The sequence below is a fragment of the Protopterus annectens genome, chromosome 2.part0 (assembly GCF_019279795.1).
Source record: "Protopterus annectens isolate FY-2018-M chromosome 2.part0, PAN1.0, whole genome shotgun sequence".
NCBI classification, from domain to species: domain Eukaryota; kingdom Metazoa; phylum Chordata; order Ceratodontiformes; family Protopteridae; genus Protopterus; species Protopterus annectens.
In genome coordinates, this window is record NC_056728.1 from 722255628 (window position 1) to 722277507 (window position 21880).

Here is a 21880-nt window from a genome sequence, read left to right on the forward strand (position 1 = left end):
TACAGCACTTCCTTTTATGGGAAGGGGCGTGGTCTCTTCCATTGAGACCAGCTGTAGATCATTCTCCCATACAGCCCCAAAATTTTACTCTACATGCTCCACAGCAGTTAGTAGGGGACACGCGCGCGCATGTGTGTGTGTGTGTGTGTGTGTGTGTGTGTGTGTGTGTGTGTGTGTGTGTGTGTGTGTGTGTGTGTGTGTGTGTAGACAGATATTTATGCACATAAATAAAATTCTCCAAGACAGTCTGTAAAAAATATTTATGTGCTACAGTAATACTGACATCTTCTTTAATGCCAAAAAAGTATTAGCATAAGACTTATCAAAAGGGACATAAGTTATGACTACAAAGTAAGAGCTCAAATAATAGAAAATGACTCCATCATAAAATATCTAGGGATAATAGTAGACAGCAACTTAAATTTTTGACCCATGTGTATCTCCCAATGTCAGAAAACTGTATTCATTATCCTATCTAATTGTAAAAGACATATGAAGTCACTACAGGGAGTTTACTGTACCATTTTGGATTCCCTTCAGAAGTCTGAAATTTTAAACCTTTGAACTGCAAATGGTCAAAACCATAAGATAGAAGTTTTGAAACTTAGAATGTTTTGAATGAAGATGTATGCACAGAATGGAAATTTACCAATTTCCTCATTGTAGTGTGGTCTCAGAGTTGGTATATTTATTTAGCAGGGAGTGTGGGGGGTGCAGGGGGGCTTGCCCCCCCCCTGCAAAACTGTAAAAAAAAAATTTTTTATTACAATTTTGAAGTTTCAAAACTTTGATTTTATGGTTTCGACCACTTGCAGTTTGAAGTTTTGAAACTTCAAGCTTGTGAAGTAGATTCAAATAATAAAAAATGGTAAGCACTTTCGCTGTGAGCTTCTTCAGACCTGTAAAAGCATCCTAATCAAAGAAAGACATTTAAATGTAATTAGTCAACCAACAGAATTCAGAGAATCAGTTTCAAATGTAAGTCCAAAATTTAAAGGCATGTACCATCCTTACATAAACTTGCCTCTATCATTATAGCTAGGCTGTCACAAAATAGCAGCTTCTAACTACAAACTTATTCTAAAACAGCCTTCTATAAATATTAAAAATGTGTATAATAGGATCTTCATATAAATAAAAGCACCTAGCAATAAATATATCTAAACATAAGATATAATGACCTCTGAATTTTTTTTTAAATACATACTAATAAACAAAGTGAGACTAATCCTTAGTCATGTCTGTATACTTCTCAGTCAATTCAAGCAACAAGAATATCAGTTTTCTACAGGCCTGGCAGAATCATTGTGGTTAGATTATTTTTAGATAATGTCTAATTGTAGCAGTACTTTAGGCCGAATCCAAGTTTTAAAACACAGAAATCTGTTTGTAGAGATGAAACACATACGTCTGTTAATGGCACAAATTGTATAGCTTTTAAATTAGTAATAGTTTATCTTGTCTTTTTCCAAAATCTTTCACCAGGGCCATTGCTGAAAAAAAAACATTATTTGTTTTATTCATTAAAGAAAGCTGACTCCACTATGTAAGGGTAGGATTGCTGTTCTAGTTCACTGTATTGAAAACAAACTTTTCTGAGCATCTTGGCCAAATATGAAATCGATAAGTTGAATACTCTGCTACCAAAGTACCAATCGCTAATTGGAAATGATTTTGACTTCTATGCTCGAATGTCAAAATCAGACATTTTTGTCATGTAAGTTACGTGCAATTCATATTGCTTGACTTGCTCCTTTGCTGACTTCTTAAATTTGTCATTGGGCTCATTCCACCTTTAATCTCAACCGTTATGTTTTTATTATTTTTTACTCATTTGTTACTAAAGTTTTAATTGATGTCTTTTTGAAATTATGTATAATGTTAGAAGATTCCTGTTCAAATCAGAAATCTGTCTGGGCTGAAACTACTAGACAGGAGCTTGACAATCTGAATACCCTGAAGTTATTTTAAAATACATCCTGCGTAAGAAGAAATTATTTGAGAAAAAATAAAAATATGACTTTGGGGAGGGGCATTTTAGCAGTAGACTGTAGCAGTCCTGTGACGGTTCAAAGTCTCAGAAGCACTGGTGGAATTAGTGCAGACTATGTACAAGGAACCAGTGACACAAGTACAAACAGTGTTCAGTCTCACAGAGGGTTTCCCAGTGGGAAAGGATGTGTATCAGGGTTCAGCTCTGAGCCAGCTGCTGTTCATAGTGGTGCTAGACTATATTAGCAAACAGGTTGGAGAGGACAGATCAGCAAAGTTGCTGTATGCAGACGATGTAGCAATTCAGGCAGATTGTCAAAAAGAACTTTAGAGAATGATGGAGGAATGGAATGCAAAACAGAAAACGCATGAGTGAAGCTCAATACAGATAAGACAATTGTAATCAGAATAACAAGTGCAATGAGATAGAAAGGAAAACAGTGAAATAGATTATCAGTGTCAGGTATCTGGGAGTGGTGACTGAGGAGGAGGGAAGTCTGAATGAGGAGGTCAAAGTTAGAATTAGTGGGGGTGCACCCAATTAGCACAGAGTGTCAGGGGTAGTGTGTGACAGAAGAATGCCGAAGAAGCTGAAAAGTAAGGTGTACAAAACAATGGCGTGACAAGTATTACTGTTTGGTATAAAAACCTGGGTAGTAAAGGAAGAGCAGCTGAGGAAGCTAAAGATGATGGAGATGAAGTGCCTGAGATGGATAGTAGGATGCACACTGTGGGACAGAGAATGAAATGAGAACATAAGAACAGAATACAAAACACAAACCAGGAACCAAGAACAACAAGTATAGACAATCCAAAAACTGGAGGTACTGAAGACACCGGAGAGCCAGCAAGAAGTTTAAAAATGTATTAGTAATAAGCCAAAAGATTAAGCGCTTTCATCAGTCTATAACCAAGACTTCATCAGAATCTAAAAATTCAACAAACTCTACAATATTTAAATAGTAAAAAATCACATGACCACCACATCAGTTAACAAAAGAAGCAAATTTGTTAACTCTATATTATCAAATACAAAAGAAGGTAGTTGTTAGAACATAAGGTGCAGGGTTTACACTTTGTATGATTTTAAAGCAGTACACTACTGATTGAAATACATTCATTAAGGCCAGGGGGCACACAAGCATTCAACCTTAGTTGCCACATTTTTCTGTATATGATAAGATCTTCCCATGGCCCTCCTGGGGGTATTCTGGGGTACAAAATCCAATCCAAAAAATAAAAATGAATGATCAGGATGTGTTTCCACATGCTTGTATAAAGAGTTTTTAACATTCTTATTCAAAACACAAAACAAGAAACATACACGTCTTCTTCGATACACCTTCCTGACTTTATTAAATTATATTCCTTGTATAATACAGCACACTTGTTAGACTTAGAGCGCATTTTAAATTTATTATTTGATCATTTTCCAGTAGGCAATGAAACAAAATGCATGAGCCAATAATGACAAAACTGCCCAATTCAGAACATTTCCATCATAAAAGTCTACTTCCACACACACGCACACTTTTATATATGTATAAAAATAGAATGACAGTAGTGTAAGCCATGGGCATCTTGCATAGCTTCTCAAACTTATTTTCAGTTTCAGTTTTTTGCTTGACTTACTCTGATTTGTATTATCAGACCAACTCAATAGCTGTAAATGCACAATAAAATAAATTAGGTGAACTGCATGTTTTAAGACTTCCAATTTTTAGTCCAAGTACTGACAGACCCTCTCCTACATTCATCCTGAAGCATCAAAATTATCATTGTAATCCGTGTGATATTAGCTGGCCACTCTTGCTTCTCCACTGTCTGCAGTGGAAAATGTGTTTTATCTTGAATGCTGGAAAATGTACTGCACTTGTTTAAAAATATTTTTCTTATAATGCAGCACAGAACATAATTATGATTTCCTGTTTCTGAATTTAGGTTGATATTTTTTGCTCTTTCCGCTGAGGCACAAATGCCTTGTGCATGACATTTTCTCACTTCTGTTGTATCTGTAGCTACACCCTTGACTTGTCACACCCACCCCATTTAAAAGTATAACACAGTACAGTATCAGCAATACATCTACATACTGTGGGAGTAGAACCCACAGCCTTCTTCATCAAAAACAAATATTTAACCTGTTATGCTATTAGCAATGCAAGCAGACTCTGCATAAGCAACACTAAACTTCTCTTCGCCTGAAGCTCTCAGCTCCTTGTAAAATCCACTTGACACTCAATTGTATCTCTCAACTTTGCAGCACAAGAAATCTGGAAAAAGTCAAAATGTATTGGGGAGGGACAAAAACTCAAAAAACAGGGACACATTTTAAACATTGCTTGTATAACCTTAGAAGGTTACTAGAATGAAATGTATTACCAGCATGCATTTCACTGCCAATTCTTAAATCCAGGACCCTGTGCACTCCAGTCAGAGCAATATACCACCACTATCACTACCAAGTCTTGAACCCAGGACTCCATGCACTACCATCAGAGCAACATACCACTGTGCCAAATCAGCAGTTTCCTGAACACTAAAAAGACAAATTTAAATGGACGTCATTTAGTGAATTCAGTTCTCACTTCTCACCATAGCCCTCAACCTCTTAGCACAAAAAACCTGGACAAAGCCAATAATGGGGGAATACAGAATTCAGTTCTCACTTCTCATCATAGCTCTCAACCTCTTAGCACAAAAAAACTGGACCAAGCCAAGAATGGGGGAATACAGCCCCAAAAATAGGGATCTTATAAACTTAGAAAATTGCTAGAATAAAAGGTTTTGTGTTACCATTTATTTTCTAAAGAATATGAAGCCTGAAATTCAAATGCCTGTCATTATTTAGTGAATTCAATCCTTCCCTGAAACCAGAAAACCACAGATTTTATGAGGAACAGAACAAAAATATGAGTCATAATAAATCTGCTTCCCAGACAGCAATGGACACACACACAGCTTTCCAGGCAGCAATGGGCACACACACACACACACACACACACACACACACACACACACACACACACACACACACACACACACACACACACACACACACACACACACACAGCTTTCCAGGCAGCAATGGACACACACACACACACAGCTTTCCAGGCAGCAACGGACACACACACACACAGCTTTCCAGGCAGCAACGGACACACACACAGCTTTCCAGGCAGCAACGGACACACACACACACACACACACACACACACACACACACACACACACACACACACACACACACACACAGCTTTCCAGGCAGCAATGGACACACACACACACACACACACACACACACACACACACACACACACACACACACACACACACACACACACAGCTTTCCAGGCAGCAACAGACACACACACAGCTTTCCAGGCAGCAATGGACACACACACACACCTTTCCAGGCAGCAACAGACACACACACACACATGCGTACACACACACACACACACACACACACACACACACACACACACACACACACACACACACACACACACACACACACACACACACACACACACAGCTTTTCAGGCAGCAACAGACACACACACACACACACACACACACACACACACACACACACACAGACACGTACACACACACACACACACACACACACACACACACACACACACACACACACACACACACACAGCTTTCCAGGCAGCAACGGGCACACACACAGCTCTTCCTACCTTTGCAGGCAGCAATGGCTCATGGCAGCAGCTTTGCTTCATTCAGTAGGGCTGCATAGATAAATCCAGCTCTGCTTCATCCATTTGGCAGCAGCACTCTACTCGGTTCTTACATAGGCAGGCAGCAGCTCATTCCTCTGTGGTTATTCCCGCTAAGGATACCAGTTTGAGAAGCCGGAAATGAGCTTCAGCTCAATTCTGACAGACTGGCAGGCCGTTCATGGAGCTGACATCATCGCGCATGTGATGACGTTAGCTCAAAAAGCCAGGAAGTAAATTTAAAAATAAAAGTGCCGGGAAATTTGGAAATTAAGGGGCGCCACTCGGGAAACATGGCACCCCATTAATTGGACCCCAAAACCCAGTAAAAACCAAGTAATTCAGTACAGTTGGGAGGTATGCAGTAATCCCATCCATTTACCAATATGTGAATTAGTAGGAGACCCCAGACTAGTAGCGGTCACTTTCCATAAGGGCTATATGGATCACTCACACCAGGGTGCACTTACTATTGTCCATCCAGTCATCCATGGTATTCTAGAAAGGTGTGATTGCACTACTCTGCTTAACATCTAAGGGAGTCTGTTCTGTAAAAGAGACATTCTGTGTGAAAGATATCAATTCTGCCAACAAGTCCATTTATGTTTCAGTGGAAGTTTAGCTCTCTTGAGTGAGTGTTTAGAGTGATATTAGTTTTGTGGATGTGTATGCAGTTACCGAATCTTTCAGGGCTCTGTAGGCAAGGCAGACATCTCCTCTCAAAAGCTGTAGAAAATGGAAAAGAGAGAGAGGGAGAGAAAGAGAGAGTGCCTTAAGGTGGTCGGTGTAACAGAAAGAGAACATACCCTTAATTTGTTTTGTAAGGAAATGCTGTGGTCTCTTGTGTTTGGCATATGCCTAGCTAAATACATACCAAAAGGGACAGTGTGGTCTATTATTGGTCTGATAAGGGGGAAATAGAGGGAAATGATAACGTCTTAGGATCTGGAAGATATGCCCCTGCTGATTAGTGTAGCTATTTAAAATGATTTCCTAACAACAGTTTTTACATGATGGTCAAATGATAGTTCATTGTCAATGATAGTGCCCAAGAGCCTAATGACTAAGACAGTCTTTGGGTGGGTGTCATCTGTGAGAATGGATAGCAGAAAGAGTACTCAGGTTTGCTAAAGGACTCATTGCTCCATTTTTTAGCATTTAGTTTGCGGCTGTGGTTGAAGCACCATTTGTTAGCATGAGTTAAGCCCTCCTGGAGAATTTATAGGTCATCTGGGATATTTATGATAGCTACAAGTTTGTAGTCATCCACAAACTTCATCAGCTACAGACCTTTATTGTCTACTTTAATGTCATTGAAGTAGATACAATAGAAGAGTGGCCCCAGGCTGGGACCAATCCTGGTGGATGCCACTATTTTTGATGCGAGTGTACGACAGTAACAAAATGTTCTGTTGATAAGCCACTTTGCGGGTAACATAGGGGTTTACGTTTACTTGGACTAGCTTATCAATGATGGTTGGATATGGAATGGTATCTAAGGCTTTGGCTAAGTTCTGGTATGCTGTGTGAACTGATTTACTTGAGTCTAATGACTTAATGATTTGTTCAAAAAAGTCCACCAGGTTCCAAAGGCATGTTTTGCCTCTAACAAACCCAAATTGTTTCTGGTCAGGGTTGTGAATACCACCTAAATCCTTTTTTATGAGGTCCAAGAAAAAGATACACTCCATTGCCTTAGAGATAAAGTTAGTGAAGTTGATGGGTCTATACCTGCCTGTATCAGTTCTGGGTGCCCCTTTATGAATTGGACGACTACAGCAGTTCTCCACACCCCCAGTATGAATCCAGTGGAGAGGCTGTGACTGAATAGATGCAATAAGGAATCAACCAGGCAGTACTTGGGGCTGGCAAGAAGACAACCTGGCACATTGTCAGGGTGCATACAACTGGTGTTTCTAGCCTTGTAAAAAGGACTTGCTTGGTGGTGCTTTTTAGGGTGGTTCAGGCATGCTGATATGCTGTGAGGAATATGGGGGAGATGGGGGTAAAGTTTGAACTGTATTTGTCTGGTAATATGTTGGCAATGTCCTCAGGAATGAGTATGATATATTATTTTGTATTAGCTCAAAGCATGCCTGATTATTATTTGTTAGGTTCCTGATGTGGCTGAAGCAAGCATTGTGGTTATCCATAGCATGGGTAGTAACTCACAATTTGCACTTGCTCTTGGAGGATTTGATTTTCCTTCCAAGATTTTTGTTGATCATCTTGAGCTCCTTTTTAGCTGATGTGGTGTTCAGTTTCCTTTTGCAGGTTAGGAATTTAATTCTCCTGTTGTGCAGTTAAATGACACTGTCATTCCACTGTGTGTTTTTTTCTGAAATTATGCATTATATTTATGTCATATGGGGACTGAGGCCTTAGTACTAGCGTGGAGGTGGATATATAATTCATCTGTGAAAATGCATTGTATGAAACAGGATCATGTAGGTAAAGATGGTGTTTCAATTTCATCAGTTCATCAGTTAACTGGAGTAGATTTGCCCTAGAATAGTCTTGAAGATTAAGGGGTTTCAAGGTGACACAAGTCTCACATCTACATTAAATGTTACTGCATGATGGTCAGATATGGCCAAAGTTGTGGCAACTTTGGGCTGTATGCAGATATTAGACATGCTTCTTATAAGTATTTATAAGAACCAGATATAGTATTTAGAGCCTTTTCTTGGGATTTAGACTAGCTGGTCCAAAGAGATGGCACTAATGAAATCCAGGGATCTGCACATACATGTTTGTGGTGATGTGGATCCCCCAGTTAATGGAGAGATGGTTGAAGTCACCCAAGAGGATAGTGATAGGGTCTATGGTGAGGAATGCCTGTTTGTTAAGCTATGCCTCATGGTCTACCACTGTCATAGGGGCATTACAGTAGTTTGCTACTACGTGGTACTGGGTTTTGTTTATTGTAAAAAGAATGTGGAAGAGTTCTAGGTCGTTGTCCTGCATTATGAGTCTGAAAATGAAACAGTTTCTTAGAAACATATATACACTCACACCAGCTATAAAATCTAATTCAACACTGAGTTGGGTCTGAGGGAGATGATGCTCACATGTTGTAGTATCCAGAACAGAACTTAATTATTCAGATTTATTACTGCATCCAAAAGCAGAAGTAAATGACCAAACCTCCTTAACAACTTCCAAGTATCTTAGCAACAAGGATTTAATAAGTTAAATCACTCAGACATTACATTTTCTTACACAGGTTCTAGCATCATCCAAATTAACCAAACTGAAATCTGAAATTCTTATACAGTTATCTAAACTGTTTTTAACAGTAGAACCCAGCAAAGAAAAAATGCTGTTACCAACATTTTAAAATCACTGGGATTTGTTATAATTCAGTAAATTAAACATGGGTAAAAGCAAATATTTACAAAAGTGCATTAATGTTACTTTATATAGTGATTGTATGATTTAATATCTTTTAGACAGCAGATATCAAAGGCTGGAGAGGGAGATATGGTCAAAGCAAAGGCTCCCTTGAGTCAATATTCTTGAATATACACCTCCAATAAATAATATTAATACTTTCTTTGTCTATGAAATTTAGTTAGTTGAGTGAGTAGAAACAGCAGCCCATACAGTGTCATTCAAAGAGTTTTTCAGATGGTTGATATATTTATGCATTATCCTTATTCTTTCTACTTGATAGCTATATTCACCAGTAACCATTTGGAATTATAGGGAGCACAAAATGTGATCCTTGGAACAGTGACACTGATTATGGAAAAGGACTTTCCATATACTAAGCATTCCCCATACTCTGAGGTACAAGACGCTCATAATTCGTACATTTACATAAGGGATGTGGGGATCCAGTCCCCACATTGGGGGCTGCAGGGGGGTGTTTATTCTCCGGCAAAAACAATTTAAAAAAGTAAAGCAAGTTACAGCATTCACTTTTAACTGTTTCACTAATAAAACATCGTATAAGTTAATTTTCAATGCATGATGTTCTACCTTTTTTAATTTCTCCAAGTCTTTTGGGTTTCTAATACCATGATGGGAATGGAACCCATTCCTAAGTCAAAGTATGATTAAAGTTCATGAAATTAGTATTGTTTTAATCTTTGATGTTAGCCAGAAGTACTCTTCGCAGTACCAGCAATGTGCCCAATAATGACTCCTTCTGCGATTCGTATGGGGTTACATGGATTGGTAACATGTCTAAATATGATTGTAGATTCTTTTTTCTAAGTCCCGTTGATCCTACTACTATTGGAACTGTCTGGGTATCTTTCTTCCACATTGCTCTTGTTTCTACCTGCAAATCCTGGTATTTTATGACTTTGTGTCTCTCTGTACGCAAGACGCTCTAGTCAGTGGGTGTGGAGATTTCAGTGGTCAATGCTACTTTTGTCTTCTTTTCAAGGACCACTATATCCAGTTTTCTATCATCTATCTTTTGAACTGTTGGTAATGGGTGATCCCATGTGTTATAAACTTCATAATTTTCTATTATGCTTTGTGGCTTATTTTCAGTGTTTTTCAGCCACTTCAGTACCATAATGTTTGCACAATCCCCAGTGCAACAGTCTTGCTACTTTATTATGCCTTTCAGTATACAGTCCTACTATGTCACATCCAGCACCGAGGTGCATAACAGTTTCCAATTCACTTTTACAAAACCTACATTTGTCTAGTCTCTCCCACATGTGCAATGGACTTTGTAAACCAACATGTATGTAGCCCACCATCTTGGACCGCGAATATTAACCTTTCATCTCTTGGTTTGAATTTGCCTCTCCTTAACCATTCCTGATCAACATGAGGTTCTTCCAGAAGTTTTCTATACTTGCAACTATATTTATTCATTTTCCACATTTCTTGCCTTCTCATCTGGTCCGTCACCTTATATTCTTTCTTTTGTTTTTTGGCACATTCATTTGCTGCCTGATTTTTATCTACTTCTGGTTTTATTTCCATTCCTGCTTCACGCCAATATGCTTCTGCTAGATTAAGCAGAGAAGTCATCTTAGATTTATTCTCCTCATGTTTCAAAACTTTCACTACATTTGGGTCTTGTGAGGTCAGCAGGTATGTGTGGAGTCACACATTTGCAGATCTATACATGTAATAAATTTCAAGGAGGCTCATCCCTCCTTTGGAACAGAGAATATATAATCTTGGTATGCGCTGATTTTTATAAATCATTTAGTGAGCATGAAGCATCCTTCTTGTTTTCCTATCTAATCTATCCAACACATTTTGGGGCCAGTCAATCACTCCAAAAATATAAGTTAGGACAGGAAGAGTAACTTGGTTCATGATTTTGTTCCTAGATGTCAATGCTGTTTTCAGGATTAATTTAAGTCTTCTGAATTATTCCTTACTAAGTCTTATTTGCATTTCTTCATGTTTTATTGTTGATCCTTCATCAGTTCCAAAATATTTATGCACTCCCCCTTGCTCAAGTTCTTTTATATCACATTCTTGTCCCAAACTGATGTTTTCTTGGTGCTGCAGTTTTCCTGCCTTAAAGGTTGCTTTTGCACATTTATCAAGACCAAATGACATTCTTATATCATCTGAAAAAGTTTTGACAACTTGCAGTTGTGCTTTCAGTTCCTCATCTGATGAGCTATACAGTTTTAAATCATTGACAAAGAGAAGATGAGAAATCTTTAAACTTTGTTGTTTTCTAGGATGTTCTACCTGTGAGACATAGCTGATATCTTGCTAGGTTATAAGCCTTCCCTGTTGCTGCAATTAGCATAAAACATTAGTAGCTTATACACTAATGTAGTTAGTGAAGAATTGTGGGTTCAGTCTTTCATGATGTCATGTCAAGAATTTTTAGCTTTTAGCTTTAGATTTACAGTAAGGAACTAAGACTCTGACCTCAGTGAGAGAGAAGGGTCCTCAAGATCTTCCTTGGAAAATGTCTCCTTTGGAGATCTCCTTGAACAGCTCAAATGGAAAAGAAGTTCATCCACCAGTGTTTCTTAAGGTCATTGGGTCTGGCCCTTCTGCATCCTAGCTGGTTCTGCTGTGGACAATTTAGTCAACCTAGTTTCCCAGTGAGCTCGGAAGGAGACATAAATGGTAGAACCAATACTGCCTAAGACAAACAGAATTTTAGTCTCCCCCAGGGACAGGACACACTGCAGGAAAAGATCTTCTGTGGATGCTGTCATGGTGGTGGCAGTCACTAAGAAGAAACTGTTTGAGAAAAGTTCCTTTGTCCAAGCTCACAAACAAGAAGACTTGGGCATTGGACAAATTCAGGAAGGCAGTGTACTCAACAGTGATTTTTGCTCTGTATGCTCTGGACTACATAGCCCACCTAATTTTGACTAGGAAATCACCAAGTGCCTCTCTGATACCACAACAGTAGAGTCCAAGAAATTTCTAGAATAGCCATTGCCTGCCATGCAAACCATTTCCAGTGTGTCCTTGTGTTTATTATCCAATGCCAAGGATGGCGTACCAAGAGCAGCGTGTACTGGTATTGCTATCCGCTGCCATGCCTGGATGCATCTCTATGAATTTGAGGAGAATTTCAAGACATCTTTCCTAAATGCCCCTTTTGATTGGTCCACTCTCTTGGAAATAAGGTAAATGATAGTAGGCATTAAACAGCCTATAATTGCAAAGTACCTTGCCAAGGTAAGGGAAAACAGCTCTTGTACGTTACAAAAGAATCACCGAAACAGGCATGTACAAGGGTCAGATTCTGGTGATTTCTCCTATTCACCTGGTGAATCTGGGCATACTGGGGCAATGCAGCAATTGCCTCATGTACACAGACAACCCTCTCCTCCTACCACCCAACACTACAACCTGTGAGAGATGCACTTACATAGCTAAACTGGAAGCAAAGCTCTCTCCTCATAAGATTCTGCTAGACAGTCAAGAGGAGAAGGTTAACACCTGCACTACACCTCAAGCAACACATAGCCCTTCAAAACTCATGGCACCAACATCCACACATAGTAACACTAAACCCACTTATGCAGAGGCCATTAACATTAACCTGCCCAAGCAACAAGGAGCTCCGAAGCTGAAATGCAAACAAACACCAATCACAACCAAAGTGTCACATAGCTCACAACACGTGTGCCACCCAACAACAGCCCCTAAGGCAAGACAATGTACCCAACATTTTAGTCATAGGTGACTCTGTAGTCAGGCACACTGATGTCCCACTCACCAGGCTGAACAAGGAGAAAATTACAGCTGCCTGTCAGGTGCCAGGATCCGCCACATCACACATGCACTCAAGTCACTCCACAACAAGTACAAATATGACTCTGTCATTGTCCATGTTGGAGTGAATGACTTGAGATGTACCTCCCTGGACTACATGAAAAGAGACATGGAAGAGCTCTCAGATCATGTGGTCCTGGCAGGTATGACCCTAGCCCTGAAAGTAATGCTACTCAATGCTAGAAGTCTAAACCTCAAAATGCACTCTCTCGAGGCACTCCTAAAAATGGAGAACATTGATATCTGTGCAGTAACTGAGACCTGGTTCAAGGCTCCAGAGAGCACTCCTTCAATACCAGGCTACAACTCTCACCACACTTTTCAGCCACCAAACCAGGACCAAAAGACTAAAGGCAGAGGAGTGTCCATACTCACCAAGGATATTCACACCTCCAGGCTAGTTGCCCAACACAATGCATCTGAAATTCTACAGGTGCAACTAACACTAGGTAAGACTGCAATCCAAACTATAGCTTGCTACAGATCACCCAACTTGCCCCAAGATTCTCACTACACCTTTCTAAACATACTGTAAAATATTAAGATACAACCAAACACCCTAATACTGGGTGATACCCTGCCATTAACTGGGAAAACTACTCGGGTATCAACACCTTTGGCCAACGGTTCTTGGAATTCATAAAATCCAACGCCCTGGATCAACTAATCATTAGTCCCACCAGGGGCTCAAATATCCTAGACCTGGTCATTACCAACATGGGAGAGTAATGCTCCACACCAGTGGTCACCCCCTCATTGGTCAGGTCTGACCATAAGCTAATCACCCTTGATGTCCACATCCCACCACTACCCCCAGTAGGGAAACCTCCATAAAAAACTTAGCTAACTTCATGCTACTCAAGTCAGAAGTGACAAACTTTGACACCCATGCAGACGGGAACTGAAAGTTCGACTGCTGAATCCTACACTAAGGCACTGTACGAGCACATCCACTCGTGCATGAATCCATAGAACCAAGACGCTCTCCTCCAAAAAAAGGAAGCCAATCTGGTGGTCCCCTGTCGTAAACAAACTATACAACAGAAGGAGGAAACTGTTGCAAAAAAGAGGAAAATCCCAGGATGCAAAATACTCCCTTACTAGCCTCAGTAAGAAGTTGAGATCCCTCATAAAATCCTCCAAAGCTAGTTATGAAAATAAAATTGCCAAAGATTCCAAGGACAACCACAAGGCATCCTATAGTTATGTCAAAAATCTATATGGCAATGCTCAGATCTGCTCTGAGCTACAACAGAATGGCATTAAATATACTAATCCCAAGGATATTGCCAATATCCTGGCAGATTGAGTCAGTGCTAACTTCAACCCCCCTCACCCCCTAAAGGGCCCATCTCAATACCAAAAGATTGCCAAATTCCAGTAATCACAGCCACACATGTAAAAAATGCACTCTCCAAATCTAAGAATACAGCATCCATGGGACCTGACAACATCCCAGGTTGTGTAGTACATGAACTCCAAAAAGAACTGGCACCTCGCCTAAGTGTCCTGTTTAATCATAGCCTCACCTCAGGCTTCTTGCCCAATGAGTGGTGCACAGCTACAGTTATCCCACTCCACAAGAGGGGATCCACCTTGGATCTCGGGAACTATCGTCCCATCAGTCTGACGAGCCTGATCTGCAAAGCCATGGAACGCATTATCATGGAACTTATAAACAAAGACATTGGCAACCTTCAAACACTGGACCCCACACAGTTTGGTTTTGTAAAGGGCTGATCTTGTCTGCTCAACCTGACTGACTTCTTCAAATCCATCTCCAGAGCTGTGGACGAGGGCAAGACGGTCCACACAGCCTATCTGGACTTCGCCAAGGCCTTCGACACCATCCCCCACTCTGTAATCATAGATAAACTTACTAAGCTGGGCATTAATTCCTACTTGATGTGTTGCCAACTGGCTTACTGACAGAACCCACACTGTAAAAGTAGCCGACTCAAAATCCAGCTCCAGACAAGTAACAAGTGGAGTACATCAGGGTTCAGTCCTGGGACTGATTTTGTTTGGCATCTACTTCTCTGAAGTACAGGCCAGCACTAAGGAACTCTGGCTAACAAAGTTTGCAGATGACTGCAAACTGGGAGACATTATTGAATCCCCAAATGATGTGGATATTCTACAAAAGGGCCTTACAGAAACAGATGCTTGGTACCAGAGCCATGGGCTCAAGCTCAATGCCAAGAAATGTATAGTTATCCCCTTGTGGAAAAAACATGTACCCATGAATTACCACATAAGTGACAGTACACTAAACACCAAAAGTGTGATAAGGAACTTAGGGACACAAGTGGACAGTGGTCTCACCTTCGATAACCACATCGCCACAACAGTCAGGAAATCCTTCTATGTAGCACACCTCATCACTAAGGGCTTTTCATCCAGAAAAAAGGAGGTCATTGTCCCACTGTACTCATCCCTCATTAGACCCATTATAGAGTACAACGCCCCATTTGGTATGTACCTCACAAGACATCTGCAATAACTGGAAAGGCCACAGAAATACCTCACTAAAAGAATCACAAGCCTAAAGCAGATGCCCTATGCTGACCGTCTAAAAAAACTCCAGCTATACTCTGTCGCATATTGCCTACTCAGAGGTGATCTTTGCTTAACATACAAGTTCATGTCAAACCCAGAACTGTTGGACATGCCACACTTAAAGAAATCCCAATCCCTCAGAGCAACATGCTCCAGGGATCTAAACCTGGTCATCACAATGAACAAAACATGCTGGAGGGATAGGTTTCTGACCCAGAGACTCCCCATACTCTGGAAGAGACTGCCCATACATGTCAAGCTGAGTTCTTCTTTGGCCCTCTACAAAAGAAACCTTGATGATTGGATGGAAGATAGGACATTCACCCCAGGGATCACATCAGTCAACCTGCTAGACAGGAGACCAGGGAAGTAAATATTCTGAGAAGAAATAGCCAGGGAATTGCTATGGCTAAGCTTGTATAGGCCCTAGGGCTGATAGCCTAGTACCAACCTATGAACCTATGACCCTATGATAGTCTTACCAGGAGTAAACAAGTGGGGAAGACTCTTTCTGCTATCAGAATCTATTTTACTACCCCACAAAGATCCTTTTTCTGTAACCAGAAGTGGTGAAAATACTTACGGTTCCATACGTCCCAGTGCTTTGCTCCAGTCACTCCTGGAGACAGAGCCTCCCACAGCAGAGGTGGAAATGTCAGTGAATGCCACCCTAAAGTCAGGGGTGGTCTCCAACACCAAGAGTTTTGTGGTCCATTCACTGGCAAACCCTTTCAGTATTCACAAATGTTTTCTTGACTGTCCTACTCTGGAGGCAGTCAGGGGACACTTGTGTCTGCAGCCACATGCCTGGGCATCTGTCAGTCAGAATTCATGGGTGCTGAAAAATCTAATCAGAGGCTATTTTATTTCCTTTCTCTCCTTCCTAAACTTAAGCTTAAATTCCCTTCCAGCTGTTCCACATCCATAATGAAGGGCAGCAGCTCTAGAAATCTTAAAGCTACTGGAAAAGTGAGTCATCCAGGAGGTCCCACCAAAGCAGAAAAGATCTACAGTCTACTCAAGGTTCTTGGACTTCAGCCTGCAAAATACCTTTGTGAGCCATACATTTTTCCAGGTGGTCACAGTGCAGTCCATATTGCCTCTTCTGGGGTAGGACATCGGAATATGCTTGGCAGACCTCCCAGACCTCCTGCTATCACATTAAGACAGCCCAGCAGTCAAGGAGGTACTTATACTTCCAGATGGGAGACAGTCATTCACAGTTTAGAGCACTGTCATTTGTCTTTCACCACAGTCCTCCTGGGTGTTTACCAAATGCATGGCAGTGGTTGCTGTACAGCTCAGACTGCATGGGTTCCAAGTGTTCCCTTATCTAGACAACTGTCTCATATTGGCTGCCATGAATAACTCCCTCATTTAAGCTGTGTCTTCTCTTGTCCGTAGGAATCATGGTCATTTAGGAAAAATCCAAACTGGAACCAGTTCTTGGAAAAAGAGAACTCAAGTGGTCTGGGTGAGGCCAGATGGATGGGTAAGAGATCAGCTCTGGAGTGGGATCCAGGACCAAAGGCTGGTTAAATAGATGAGGCCAAAGAACAGGGAACCAAACCTGATAAGGCCAAATGAGGTGATGACACTCACTTGCACTTTGCACTAGGCCACTTTCTGAAAGAATTTGGCTGTGAGTAGGGTTGGAGGATGAGCATAATGGAGTCCCAGGGGGTCAAGTATAAACCAGAGAATCCCTCGGGGCTGTCCATCCTTCAGGATTAGGACAAACGAAACTGCTGCATTTGGTATTGATGGAGTTGAATACAGACTGAAGCAAGGTTGACCCCTGAGGTTGAAGATCTTGGATGCTACTGATGGATAAAAAGACAACTTGAGTAGCAAAATGTTCAATATGTTCAGTTTGTCTACTTGGATACTGGATTTTCCTGGGATGTGCACTGCAAGAAGTACCAGATAACAGACATGTCCATATGAAGAATGATCACACCCAGGGGTAGGCAGACCAGAAAGGCCTGCAAGTCAGGGAGGACTGCCTACATCTCATGTACATTGATCTGAAGATTGGCCTCTGTCTGAGTCTAGGGGCACTGAACTGTTCTCCTTTCAAAATTTCCACCAACCCAGAAGGGATGCTCCTGTAGTCACTGTGGCCCATGGTGGGGAAAAGACCAAGAAATGGCTAAAGGGAACCAGAAGGGATGTTATCCATCACTGAAAATGCTGTTTTCAAATCTGGGTAAGTCTGACAGCATAAGTCAATTCAAGGCTTCTCCTAACATTGTTCACATGCTAACCTCTTCTCAAAATCCCTCCACCAAGAAGAGTCACAAAAGTAAGTGGAAACGATTTTCAATTTGGGTATGCTCCTATGGACCTGACCCTCTTATAGCCCCACTTTTTTTAAATTTTAGTATTTTTGGTGGGTCTTTTTCAGCCAGGAGCCACTTACTCTACTATTAAAGTCCAGTTAGGTGCAATTTCTAATATTTATGTAGGTGAATAATGTAAACTCATTTCTTCCCTTAGACTTTCAAAAGCCTTTTTTTTCATACACCATTGAGAAACCTGATGCCCCCAGGATATTACTGTTTTACTTCAGAGCCTCACTATTGCCAAGTACTGCTGACCTGACATTTCTGTCCTGGTAAAAGTTGTTTCTGGTAGCTGTTACATCTGCTAGGAGGATTTCAGAGTTGCATGCCATATCTAGTATTTCATAATGACAGGGTGTCTCTCAGGACTCATTCAGATCTTCTGCCCAAGGGTTTTAGTATCTGCCTTGAAGAATAAGACCATCTAGTTACAGATAATTTTCCCACTATTTTCCCAATTTTCTAATGAAGGTGAATATTACTTGCACTCTCCAGATAGTCACCGCCAACTTTACTTCTTTTTACATCATACAAAAGACTTTCAAAAAAGTGACCAACTCTTTGCCTCCTTCTGTAAGTCCAAGCTGGGTTCCAGTGTTTCTCAGGGTACCTTGCCCACATGGTTAGAGAGCTGTCCTTACCCTTTACACCAAAAGCGCACTCTACTAAAGTGGTTGCTGCATGTACGGCTTTCTTCAGTAGGGCCCTCCTGATAATATTTGTGCAGCTGCTACATGCTCTACATCTCATACCTTTGTTTCCCATTATAAGCTTGATCTGCAGTCTAGTTCAAAGGCCTCCTTTGGTTCTATCATTCTCCAAAAACCCTTCCATAGTACTTTCCTAGGTTCATAAAACTAATGAATGAAAGTTATATACTTTCCATAAAGCCAGAACTGTGTTTCCTTCCTTCCTTCCTTCCTTCCATATTAACTTCCTACCCACCATTCCCCTACTAGGCTGTCACTTCTCTATGGCTCTGCACAGGGAGATACCACAGTTGCCTAATACCATGCTTTGAAAATTGACATAAGAGGATGTTTGGGTGTTATTAATTATTTATTATTCATTAATGGATAAATTGTTCAAGGGTGTAGCAACTGGAAAATGAAAAATGTTATTTTTTATAATAGCAGAAACTGGAAGGAATTATCTACTGTTCTGCTTTGGAAGCAATAGAATTATTGATTGGACTTGCTTCCTGGTGGCTTAACAGTAAAATAAATAAATAAACCATAAGAAACTGTACAATGCTATCTCTATATTATTAGTGGTGTATCCTTTTAAAGATCAAATGTTGTTACAGGTACATGTCTCACATCTATTTTACTTACAAAACTATAAACAGTGTAGAGCATCCCAGTTCTGTACAATATATCAAATATATTTATCTCCCTTTTATAATTACCATAGGTGATACTATTCCTGGTGTGGTAACTGTTCTTTCTGGTGAGGTTTGCTAATATTTCCGCTTTCGGGATGTCCATCTTGTCTCCTGGCTGTCTTTCATCACACAACAGATGCACTATCCTTCTTGATAGACTGGTGTGGGAGTGAAAAAGAGAGTTATTTTCTATGGATAGTTATAATGTAAGCAAATAATTACCAAAATTTACTGACTGTGATAAAAACAACTCAAGGATGGTGATCATCAAAGGACACACTTTACTAGAGAAAAAAAGTGCTATCATCCAAAAATATTGCAGTGCATAAAAAAGTTAACTTTTATTGCAAGGCATTAAATAACAGAAGACAATATTGCAGCATCTAACTAATGTCACTGTCTGAATGTCATCTCTAGCTGGATTCTCAAGGGCTAGCATTGGATGCCCAAAGCATCAGTCAGCAGAGATCAGACTAAAACAAAACTTGCAATTTGAGAAATACTGTTTTTGCAGTAAGTCTTCATAGATCCATATCCGAAAATCCCCAAGATGTTTACCTGAGTCAGCACCATTCACTTGTAAACATGTTGTTTATACATATGCATAGTCAACTAAGATACTGGTATAATTTTCTATCTTACATTGTTAGTAGACATCTGTCATTAATGAGTACTATAACCAGGAAATCAGAGAGGGAATTAACATCACAGGTAGAAGTGAGTGAGAAGGCTTTCTCTGGGGCATGCTTTGCTGGATCCTGAAAGTCACTACTAGCAAGAGTAAGTGTCATCAAGCTCAGCGATGAAACCATATATTAATGTACCAGGCAATATCCTATTAATAGTATTTAACTGAATCACTGTGAGCACAGATTGCGAACCTAAAATAAAAATAACATTTCTGGACTTTTCTTCTGAATACAAATTGTTGACATTTAGACTCACATGCATAATTTTAGTATTTTTTATAATTCACACATATTTATATTTTGCTTGCTGCTATTATGTATTTATTTATTTGGTTTATCTTTTTCAGGAAAAGAAAGACTGCCTTTTATCCATTTTAAAGAAAGAAACATCAGAAGCACTATGAAAATCAGAACAATTTCAGAGTAGCAGCTGACCTCAAATTAATACAGTGTTATGTCTACATTATACTGTATGATACTGTATTTGTTTAAGATTCTATATTATATATTTTCTTACCTATTTACAGTTTATTTTTAAATGGCTGTTTTTAACTATACAAAAAAATCGTAGTTTGTTGTGAATTACAGCATATCGCTTCTTTTACAAGAAGAGGTACTTGTACAGAATGTTGGACAATGTTAAATTCTATGAATATGATTTGTTAAGTAAAATAATAAAGTACATTGGTGCTTTAAATATGCATGTATTTACATCTCTTGTCCATGTATAATTGTTTCACTTGAGACTCACTAAAGTAGCTCCATTCACATTATCAGACATGTACTGAACATTCTGGTATAATCACTGGGTTAATAAACTGTAACATTTTAGTTTCTTAAAGAATTCTTCAGAATATCTACAACACAAATGTAGAAAAAAGATGCTTCAGAAGTGTACATGCATTTTATCTGGTTCACTAACGTTACACCTTTAGAATATATACTTTTTTCATTCACGTTACTAAATATAAGGTTTGTTTCACATTGAAAAATAAAAACATATTTTTGAGCTGCCACCCTAAAACACTACTCTCTTCTGTTAAATTTAATTCTGTAAAAGGAGCTGTCTTTTAGAATTTCCTTGCTATTAATTAGGGATTCAGTTAGGAAAATAATGGACGTTTTCTAGATATGATCTCAAAACAAAAGACACTGGAACACAGAGGTGATGTCATACCCCTTTTATGGAGTCAACATAGGTTTTGCAGTTACTCGATGTTTTGAGCTAGCAGAAGCCCTTCATCAGAGGCCTTGAGGCTTTCTTCTGTTTTTTTAGTCACTAGAAGTGAGAGGGTAGTATCTAGCCATACCCTGAAAGATTTGAAAGAATATGCTGGATGTCAGTGAGCCCTTTTCAGAGGGACACCTCTATGATATTTTAGATGAAAAACAGTTAAAATATGTTTGGCTTCCATGTAGGGAGCTTCACCCCATACTATTTTATTAAGTATAATCTCCTCTGAGATCATATTGCCTTGGAGAAATGGAGCAAATCTACAGATGTGCCCCATTATTGAAACAAGACTCAACCACATAGAAAGTGACACAATATTTAATGGGGGAAGTGCTGACCTTGGTCAGCTCTTATTGCAGCGTGAAACCAAATTTGGGTAGTTTCACCAAGAGGAGTCCATTAGAAATTAAATCACAGCCCTTTTAGTTCAATAAATAAATTCCTAATAACTTTGATTGTCTATGTGCATTCAGATAGAATTTGTTAGTCACACCATGACTGAGAGAGTGATGAGACCTTGACATGACCCATGTTATTCATCACAATGGAAGTCAAATTTAGTGGACATTTTAGTCAGTCAGTCAGTGATCATATTCCCTGCATCTTGGAGAGAAGGTTTTTGGCAGGAAGACATTTTCTGACAGAGTAAAGACGATGATATTTTAATTAGGCATACTGTTTCAGACTTTAAT

The 21880-nt window shown here is 39.8% G+C and overlaps 1 protein-coding gene across 3 annotated transcripts in view; it reads left to right on the forward strand.

Moving 5' to 3' along the window:
• SVEP1 (sushi, von Willebrand factor type A, EGF and pentraxin domain containing 1) overlaps positions 1-20657 on the forward strand; it is a 2252988-nt gene extending 2232331 nt beyond the window's left edge. For all 3 annotated transcript variants that reach the window (XM_044061036.1, XM_044061037.1, XM_044061038.1), the window contains one exon: positions 20302-20657. In XM_044061036.1, coding sequence (XP_043916971.1) covers positions 20302-20381 — 80 coding nt within the window. In that variant the 3' untranslated portion in view covers positions 20382-20657. The remainder of the gene's footprint in view (positions 1-20301) is intronic.
• Positions 20658-21880: the final 1223 nt, after the last annotated feature.